At 34.7% G+C, this 10751-nt stretch overlaps 1 protein-coding gene across 1 annotated transcript; it reads left to right on the plus strand.

Annotated features, from left to right (window-relative positions):
- Positions 1 to 1055: 1055 nt before the first annotated feature.
- LOC124367700 (TNF receptor-associated factor 4) lies at positions 1056 to 9930 on the plus strand. The gene is made up of 7 exons (XM_046824760.1): positions 1056 to 1201; positions 4804 to 4899; positions 5097 to 5306; positions 7009 to 7278; positions 7486 to 7630; positions 8630 to 8895; positions 9561 to 9930. The coding sequence occupies exons 1-7, from the start codon at positions 1169 to 1171 to the stop codon at positions 9756 to 9758; spliced, it is 1218 nt and encodes a 405-aa protein (XP_046680716.1). The 5' UTR covers positions 1056 to 1168; the 3' UTR covers positions 9759 to 9930.
- Positions 9931 to 10751: the final 821 nt, after the last annotated feature.

Raw genomic sequence — 10751 nt, forward strand, 5'->3', positions numbered from 1 at the left:
ATTACTCTATGTCATTACGTTAGTATTTTATTTCGAATAAAGAGGCTAACTAATTAAATCAGATAAAGGTAGTAAATATCGTAAATCAAATTAATACAAATTAATTAAAATATTACATATATCTGATTCTGATATATTATAATCTACACACAATTGTCATTTACAATATTTTGTTTTGAGGGTATTAAAGTACAAAACAACATTTTATTACTAAAGATAACTAATAATATTACTCTAGCTTTTAGAGTGTGAACAGCTTTATTGCATAGGACTGCGATCAATAAAGCAATATATCCATAAGATCAAGTATAAAAGCAATAATTTTACTCTAACTTTTCCAAAACATAATATGTGTAACTTCTTCTATGTGTTCAGTATAATATGTTTTCTATGTTTTATACAATATTTCACGTATATTCGAAGTTTTTCAGGGCCCCTTGTTTATTTTATACAAAATGTATACTTCTTCTAAAAGGGCATCACTCCCTATTTAGTATAGTTATTCTATCGTAGTTTTATAAAATATTGATTCTACTGTTATCAAGCGATGGATACAGGAGTATTAATATCGACGGTGTTATCAAATAGGGACCCAGGTGGTGAAATATTCTGATAAGACGCACAGATGGGGTGTTTGTAAGGCTTATCACCACTCAGACTAACTGATAAGGACTTCAAAGCAGCATTGTCTGCGTCCTGCGTGTTTGCCCTATCAATATACTAGACTGTGTCGATGTCCTGCTTTGTGCTCTCAAATGAACGTAATCTCACAACCATCAATCTCCGACAATTTTATTACCGGTACATCGAAGCACAATTCCTTCTCTGATCTTGGTACTTGAAAATCTGAAATATCCGCCACAAAATCACCATAACAACTACTACAAAAGATCCGTTAGAAAACCACTACCTCCAGAGTTGTAAAAAATCGCCCGACAACCGGCAGTTGACTAATAGAGTCGGCGATGGACAATCAATCGCCAAGACAGAACAATAACGATAATAGAGTTGTTCACCTTGAGTGCACCTGAGCCGAGTCGGTGTAATTAGTATGCAAGTGCGATCTAGCGGTGGGGATGTGAACTGCTCACTCTGTGTCAGTCTAGAGACAGCTCAGTTGCCGCGAGGTATCATTGCGCCGCGCCGCACGGTGTAGTGTTGTGTCATCATGAACAGGTTGCGCCACTGTGACGTCGTCAAGGTATGGTGTAGAGCGGATACTTATGAATAGATACTTAAAATATATGGTATTTATTTACAATACCGTGACCATGAAAAATGGACTTTTTTTTCATGGATTGGGCATTTATAGCCAAGTATTATTATCACAGGTGCATATAAACTGGGGGGAAAGTATATCATTGTATTATATTGATGCCTTTCGGGCATTATTGCATTAAAGATGGAAAATAACCGACAAAATTTTGTCGAACAACACTTGGAGGGTTAAGGATCAGGGGCATCACGTGATCTGGGATTCGACTTTTGCAAGCTCGAGTTAATTTTTTTTCTAAAAGAGCAAGCAGTGCGCAGCACTGCGCAGCGGGCAGGCATCGTTGACAGGATTAACGTCATAATTTCAGTAAAATTGCCAGAGGTACTGTCAAAAACAGAGTTTTTCAAAGGATTTCAAAAAATCGTAACTCCTTTGATTTTCGTTGCCGACGAATTTTTTTCTTCACTATTGTTTTCAGGAAAAATTGTAGTTTTCAGGAAAAAAAAATGAACATACCTTTCCATGGTCACGATATTGTAAATTGATACCAAATATATATTTCATATAAAATAGTCTGTTTGCTCAAGGCACACAGTTCGTTTTACAAACAATATATAAGACAAGTTGATTTCAATATGTTTAAATTTGAGGCAGACTGTTTGTTTCTTAGACTATTAAGTTTTGTGCTGTACATTTCGTTTCTTACAAAAAATGGTTAATTTCTTTAAATAAACAATTGTTATTTTTTCTTAAGTTGAAGTTGCAGTCTTGTAACAATCTAAAAAATATTAAACTTCTAAATAATAAAAAATCAAACATATTTGTCTGTATACTAAACCATTTGCTAGACCAGGTAATGTTTATTACCTAAGAGTAACTAAAATAAACTCACAATGTCAAATATAACATTGCTACGTACCAATCCGAGGCAAGGTAGACACATCCACAAAGTACCGGTAACACCATTATTGTATGATCAAAACACGATAATATACTGAAGTTTGAAGTAGACATTAATATTGGAAAATTTAGATTAAACATGTACTGTATTTAAATTATTACTAAGTTTTGTACAATATAAATTTAATTGATTTAAATTTTTCTATTAATAATCTCTTTACATTGATTTTTATTGTATTGCTACATAAGATTGTATTTGATTAAACAGTTTGTGTAATCGATCGGTGAAAAATATAAGACCTTTCCTATTTTTTAAATCGTCCAAAAACCATTTTATATACGATATAAGTTTTGATAAAATCGAGCCAAAACTTTGCAAATTGAGCTCAATGAAACAGTCTGCTACTTGCAATATAAAAAGTCTATAAAAGTAAACTGCCCTGGACTTTACCATCACGAAGATCGCACTTTACGAGGAAACGCCATTATAACTGGTCGAGCCATATAATCCAGTCCATAGATTAAATAATCACACAAATTACTCGGCTGTCTTTGCTCGTCGGCCGGCTGTTCGTAGAACGCGAAGCGAATAATCGGCTAATAAAACTGCTGCGATTGGTGCAATTGTCGTGACCAGCTGTTTAACAGAGTAGAGTTGTAAGATCACTCAACTGAAGATCCCATTGAGGAATTGGTGTCTTTTAGTTAGATTCTGAGCAAATTTCCCTTTGTCCCGAACGTCTGAAATAAATAAATATACACGTGTAAAATATTAAGTTAAATGACAAAAAAAACTCGTTTAATTCTACGTCCTTGTTTTTGGTCGTAGTTATAGGTTACTACGGGATAATCTTATTTTACGATTTATCGGTACTCATCCAAACGCTTTTTAGTTTTCCGTGAAAATTTAATAGGTACTTCTTGAATTTTTAAACTTTGAAGTACAGAAATTTAGATTTTCTGACAAATTAATAAATACAAAGGAAGAAACCTAAAATCATTTGGGTGCGTATTAATAATATATTTAAAACGAATCATCTCCATAATTCTGCGACAAAAAGTAAGGCCATTAAACCGGTTGAAGCCATTATTCTTCTGTAGCTAAAATTAAAATAACTGACTCGTAAGATTCATGGAAGAATAGGACAATATGGTTCAATTGATTGTAATTGTGAAAACATAATATGCTAACACCGTAATTCATGTTATTATGTACAGCTGCCGTTCGTGCTCTTTGCGACTACATTCTGTTGCTTAGTCATTGGATAAGCGACGGTTCATTGGAATTATGGTGAATCATCCAGTTCTGGTCAGCTGATTTATTTCATCATCCTTATCTCCTCCAGCTGGAGCGTTTTAGCCGACCAATCTAACCTCAAAGCTAAAAGCTCGCTTTGCCTTGCCGGACTATTTATGTTGATGGAAACATTAGCTCGGCTCATTTAGCTTTTACACGGATATAAAGTCAGAAGTGGGGCATACCGTAACAAACGCGCCTCACGCTTCTGTTTCAGAAATCAACCGTGAATCTCGTATCACCTTCTGGTTAAAAGCGATATTATGCTGTCTCAAAAAGAAAAACTGTAGTCGTGTGGTGATCAAAGAGAAGATAAAATATGTTCCCAAGAATCAACCTGAGATTTTAAAACGTGACTTTCAACCGATGCCCAAATCTTTTCTCGACAAAGGAAAAAGACGTGTTGGAGCAATGTCTTAAGTCACGCTTACAATGGAAGTCCACTAAAGTAAACACCACACAAAGCGCATCACCAGTTCACCACGCGATTAGCATAGAATGCAAGGAGAGCCAAGGGAACGGAAATGGCTCATAAACTATGACGGGATACAGGTGGCATAGATAACATCTTGGCAGTGGGTCCCACCACTATAATGTGACTGTAGCGTATTAATTCTTTGACAATTATCACGATTTTTACCACAATTATTCCCAACATTATAAATTCCTGTATACATTTCTCATGGAAGAAGGTGGTTTTCAGTAACAATCATTTTAACGTGCTAGTACTACATGTGAAGTAATGCAATCAGGTTATATTTCTATCTGAATTCAAGTGAATGATATGAGCAACAATAACATATAACCAGCACATGTATACCACACAAGGCTTTGATGTGTTTTGAAAATGACTTGATTGGTAATTTGTTCTGAAAAAAGCTTGACATATCTGATATATAGTTCTATATTAGAAGTAATTCTAATTAAAGTAAAGTAAAGTAATTAGAGTAATATTAGAAGTAGTTCTAAATTGCTCTAATTCTTTCCTTAATTGGACGATTTTCCCTTTTTGGATTGGTCTGATAATTTATTACATGACTACCATTTCCATGTGATAAGAGCTTTTTAAAATCAAGTGAATCTCTGAATTGGGGGGAACTTGTATTGTATTTTTTCCCATTTAATAACAAAATTAAGTGTCTTCGCAACATATTATATTAATTTTACTTAAAGGTACTTATTTTCCAACTTCTTTTTGGCATAGAATAATTTTGCAGCAGTTACATAATTTAAATTCATAATCAGTTGTGTCTTGTTACTTTTATCCATTTTGGTAATTTTTATATACAGCTAAATTAAATTTATGTGTTTATCCCTCAATTTAGGTAGTTTAATTAAATAATTGTGCATATAGATAAAAAGGCTGACAGAAAATAATTGTATGTTACAGATATCTGACAGTGAGAAGGACATAATGAGCTCTCTCGTGTACTGTATACACCACAAGGAGGGCTGTAAATGGAATGATCAGCTTCGAAAACTAAAGGTAACTCAGAATTCAATATCATATATTTAATAGAACAGTATGTACTAAATCAAATCCAAATTAAAATAAGATTTTTATAGCTTTAAAAAAATGAATCCTGCTTGTTCCTTACAATTTGGTCAGTCTTATCAAACTTATAATTTAATTATCCTCCAAACAATTTTAATTATACTTTATGATTATTTTCTTATCTCTAGGCACACCTGAACACCTGCAAGCATGACGCCATCCCCTGCACGAATGCCTGTGGTGCGCAGATCCCCCGTGTGCTGATGGAAGACCACCTCAAGTATACCTGCGCAGAACGTATAGCACATTGCGAGTTCTGCGGGACAGACCTATCTGGAGCAGCTTTGGACAAACACACAGGATCTTGCCCGCTGGAGCCTCTATATTGTGAGAACAAGGTAAGAATATGGCCTCTAGCTGTGTTCAGTCATTATTAGGAGATGCGTGTTTCAGAGGGCGGGTGTTAGATGGGGAGGGGAGGTGGCGTGGCTATTAAATTTTATGGAAAAGTTAGCAATGAACACCTTCTATATAAATTTTACTGTTCATGGTAAGTTATTATTTTTATTTACATCTCTGCTACATGTACACTCATAATAATGGTTTGGTTTTTGTATTATTTGAATGTTTTTTTATTAACCAGTTAAATAACATCTTTATTTTTCAAATTTGTTAGTGTTTGTAAAAACTAATCTGCATGGTGGTTCAAACTTTACATCCAGTGCTAACAATAAATTACAAAATTCCAGCACTTAAAACGTATAATGATTACAAACGCTTTCTTACAAATAAAGAAATATTGTAAAGAAAAATAGGTACTTTGGGATTATACCGACCACACCCAGACATGAATCGTTATTTCACATTTCGTTTCTACTGATTACTAGATTAGCGTAGAACAATATTTCGTCAATATAAAACAGGAATTGTCTTATCGCAAACACCTCCCCATCCTCAGACAGAGGTCAAAGTCGAGCGTCTAGTAGATAACGTGATTGCAGAGTCTCGCCGCCCGTTCAGCTGGTGCATCGCTTTGTTGTACTTCCGTGTTTTACCTCTACATTTCTCCAAACACAAAAATTCAACAAAAACAAACATTTACCAAACTAAACTTTTTATTAAAAATCACATTCCGCCACCCAAAATGCGAGTGCCTCCGGCCATCAGCGCGGGACTTCGGCAGCACCTTCGGTGCTGCCCCGCGCTGATGTCGACGAAAGAAAAACATCCCTCGAGATAGTACCTATCAGTAAAATATCAAATTCTAGAGGGGCTAATCAGAAATATAAATTGAATTGTAATGGAAAGGCAATGATGTACCGTGCAAATCACGTGATGCCGCGCGGCCTGCCGTAATCAGGATTCTCGAGAAAGATAAGATAACAGCGACAACAATACCGATCACAATACCTGGAAATGCTTGTAAGTTTGTAATTTTGTAATTGAAGAGTTGTTTTTTCGTTCTATCATGTTTGTTTCTATAAATTTCTATTTTTGTGTTCTTCATACTGGTGTGGTCGGTATAATCCCAAAGTACCGAAAAATATTGGTAAATGTATATTGCGAGATCACAAATTGTTAATACAAAGAATTTGTTGTCCTACTGTCTGTTGTGACTGGCTAACATATTGTGGAAAATATATTTATTAAAAGTTCACACACCAATAAAGTAAAAATAAATATTATCTATCAAAACTCTCTACACCCTAAAGCCTATATTTTGCTTACTGGGTCCTTCCTACCATTTTACAGTAATGTAATAAACAATAAAATGAGATGAGAAACAATTCAAAAAAATAATTGTATTATCTTTTTAAAACAGTTAATCTCTAGAGACCATAGATAATAACAGTGCTGAGAGTCCTGAAAGGGTAACAAAATTTGTTTTGGATAAGATTATGTCAAGGTAAAAAAAAATTGTCTGCACTATTCTATAATTCTCATGGTCATTACCAAAATTTTCATTGACACAATGTTGGAGGGAGAACATGTGATATCCTAAAATCATCTTGTTGAACTGTTGTAAGAAACATATGATATCCCAGAATCCTGTTGCCTTGTTGGAAGGAACATGTGATATCCTAGAATATCCTGTTACAGTGTGGAATGAAACTCCAGCGTCGACTGCTAGCCCGCCATAAGTCAAACGAGTGTAGCAAACGGCTGGTGAACTGCCGCTACTGCACGCTAAGTTACGTAGCTGACACACTGCAGACGCACCACGCCGCTTGTGCCCGAGCCCCTGTGCCATGCCCCAACCGTTGTGAGATGGCTGTGGTACCCCGGGAAGACCTGGACAGCCACTTGCAGGACCAGTGTGCCTCCCTCCTTGCCCCTTGTGTCTTCAAGGAGGCCGGCTGCAGGTTCAAGGTGAGCATTTCCGAATGCTACTCGTATTAGGTGCAAAAGTTCATGAAACATCTCATCTCACACATAATTTGTGAAATGTACAGTAGTTAAAATTGAAATAGGTTGATATATGTTTACAGCTAGACTAAAATTATATTGTTTTCAATAAGTCAATCTTGCAGTTGAAACGATAACTTGAATAAACTTTATATCGTGTCTTTTGCTCAGGGCCTGAGAGGAGCACAGATGGAACGTCACCTGGAGGATAGTAGCCAACAACACCTGGTGCTGATGTGTGGACTGGTCACCAGGCAGCAGCACCAGATCACCAGTCTCAAAAGTGCACTGTCTCGCCTCTCCTTGAATCACACCGGTAAGTTGATTGTGAGACTTCTTCATGTTAAATAATTTTTTTTTAATTGCATTGCTTTGGAAGGAAATTTGACATGTTTAGCACTTTTTTCAATTCCTTATTTTATAAATCAGATCTGTAACATTATTTCCTAATCTTTCATTGGTGTATTAATAAAGTTAAATCATTGAGGCCTCAAGCATTGTCTTGACTGAGGAGTCTGTTTGTCTGTCGGTTTTTATTTCTTACACTAACATTTTGTCGTTTATCCTTATTTTAATTACCTACATTCACTGATAAGTATGTTTGCTATTGCGTCTCTTCTGTAACCTCATATTGCTTTTTCTTCTTTACCACTATGAGCGTTATCAGTATTTATAATTATAAAATGAATTATTTTTCTATATATATTTTTTTTACTAAACAACATTATTTTAACATCTTATTTCCCTAAGGAAATTATTTTTGAATTAATGGGACTCATTCTCTCACGCACAGGTGCTATGCACCTATGTGAGGAAACATTTCCACATTCATTAGAGCAGTCTATATATGTGTGTGTATGCGTGTATGTGTATATATATATGTGTGTATTTAATTTGTTTGCAGTTTTATGTTTTGGTGTTAATTACTGAAGTAATTTTATATTATAAATGTAAAATTGTGCTCCTATGATTTCTAAATTTTTTGTACCATAATGGAAATAAAAATGTTTTTTGATTTGATTTTTTTTTTATTTTATACAATCTTACGATTATCATTTCTTATTGTCACATCTGAGGCTATACCATAAGTTGCACTTTTGTTTAAATCTGTTGAGAACTTATATCAGTATTCACATTGTGCTTGGCCATACCATAGTATGTGAGTGGCACTTGGTGCTCATTGAGTTCTTCACTACCGTACCACATGATTCAGCTATAATTTTTAAGATGATGCCTACTGTTCAGTAAATGAATTTTTTACTTTGACTGGTGTAATATTATTGTACCTGATAACTCATCAACCCTCTACCCACAGGTACGCTAGTGTGGAAGATATCTGACTACTCAGCCAAGATGGCCGACGCCAGAGCCAAGGAAGGCATGGAGCTTGTGTCACCTCCGTTTTATACCAGCCAGTTTGGGTACAAGCTGCAGGCCTCCCTGTTCCTCAATGGTAACGGAGCCGGTGAGAACACCCACCTCTCCCTCTACATCAAGCTGCTACCTGGAGAGTACGACGCTCTGCTGCGCTGGCCCTTCGCACATTCCGTTGCCTTTACACTGTTCGACCAGAGCGAGAAGGTGAGTTCTCATTCTTATACATATTACTGTGTTAAAATATAATAGTTTTTGATAGAGCTTCAGTGAATACATTACCATTTTCAGAAAAAAAAAACATAATTTGTTTGGATTTAAAAGATACATTTTTTGAAGAAGCTTCCTATCACCATATCTGGCCGAGATTTTCAAAAGAGATGTTAAATTGACATTGATTTTCAATTCATCACAGTTAAATAATTATTAATCATTCTCTCATTTGTTTGCAGTCTAATGTCTTTAAACTGAAGAAGGATAGCTCTTTTGACTATCTAATTGATTATAGAACCGGTAATTTGTTCAAATTTCCAATTGATGAAATGAACTGGCACCTTGTAACCTTCTAATTGATAGAACTGGTAATTTTGCAACTTTTCAATTGGTGAAAGGAAATGGTGCCTTTTAACCTTCCAATTGATGGTGGAACCAGTAGTTTTTAAAAATTTTCAATTGATGAAGGGAACCGGTGTCTTGTAACCTTCCAGTTGATGGTAAAATCGGTATTTTTTACAAATGTCCAATTGATGAAAGGAAGCGGTGCCTTGCAACCTTCAAATTGATAATTTAATGATACTTGTATTGATATCACTAAGGAGGGTTTTAAAAAGTGAGTAAATGACATCATCTCACCTACTTCTACATTTGTTTAGGCGTGCAACATCGTGGAGAGTTTTGTGCCAGACCCAACATGGGAGAACTTCCAGCGGCCGAGCAAGGAACCAGACACCCTCGGCTTCGGGTTCCCTCGGTTCGTCTCCCACGAAACCCTCACCAAGAGACACTTTGTCAGGGACGACACACTCTACATCAGGGTGAAGGTGGATCCTAGCAAGATTGTGGCAGTCTAGCCGCACACACAAACCTCTCTCTTACCAAAGTCATTAGATGTATCTTGTTTTATACTTTTGTAAATTTACATAAAATTTATGTCTGTATATATTGTTTTATAGTACTTGAAAATGTGATGTAATAATATTCTATATTGAGGAATCGCAAAAATATTAATGTTCAGTATTGTTGTTGCAGATGAAATATTTTTATATATTTATATTTTTAGATGATTGTACATTAAATCAAATATAAATTGTAATTAAACATATGAATTTTGTTTACAGATATTACAAAAACTAAAATATATACTGAATATAGTTTAATTATTAAATGACATTTCTAAGTTATGTGTTAGAATTTAAGGGTTGCTTAATCTAACCAGTGTGTATTCTAATCTTTAGAATTAGATGTAAGAATCAACCGATCTCGCTGCCCAAGGCAATCCTGTAAACCACTGCCTTTTATGTACATAAGTAAAAACCAAAGCAACGATTTTTATATCACTATTGTGAAATAAACTTTTTGAGATAAACCTCTCTGTGGAATTTATTATATAACCTCTGTCCAAAATATTTTAAAATCTTTAAGACATTTTGTAGTGTTTAGTAATTGTAAGAAAAAACTGGTGTATAATTTTCAATTAATAAATGAAACAACACTAGTCAACATTTTTCAGTAATCAATAATTATTAACTGAAAATTAAATACTGTTAAAATCTAAGATTTATTTGACTGTAGTATAATATTCCTTCAAGCCACACGTATTTTGTCTTCAAATTTAATAATCAATTCTAGTTAGTTGCCACACTTTTCACTTTTATTCCACAAATAATTTGTTAAGAAAAAGCTATTTTCACACCAATTAAATTTATATATAAAATATGTGTACATTTTGAATCTTTATTTTTGCACCTGTTATAAATTTCATGTATTGTTAGATGTGATAAAGATCCGTTTAAAGAAGGGTTGGTAATTGTGGTAGAGTAGTAAAACGTTCTTATCTCAATTTT

The sequence above is a fragment of the Homalodisca vitripennis genome, chromosome 8 (genome assembly GCF_021130785.1).
Source record: "Homalodisca vitripennis isolate AUS2020 chromosome 8, UT_GWSS_2.1, whole genome shotgun sequence".
NCBI classification, from domain to species: domain Eukaryota; kingdom Metazoa; phylum Arthropoda; class Insecta; order Hemiptera; family Cicadellidae; genus Homalodisca; species Homalodisca vitripennis.

What these genes read in the sequence shown, in the direction of transcription:
- LOC124367700 (XM_046824760.1), top strand. Translation starts at nt 1,169, where the DNA reads ATGAACAGGTTGCGCCACTGTGACGTCGTCAAG. An exon ending in CTCTATATTGTGAGAACAAG is followed by an intron (nt 5,307 to 7,008) that starts GTAAGAATATGG and finishes ATCCTGTTACAG; the next exon opens with TGTGGAATGAAACTCCAGCG. An exon ending in AGGCCGGCTGCAGGTTCAAG is followed by an intron (nt 7,279 to 7,485) that starts GTGAGCATTTCC and finishes TCTTTTGCTCAG; the next exon opens with GGCCTGAGAGGAGCACAGAT.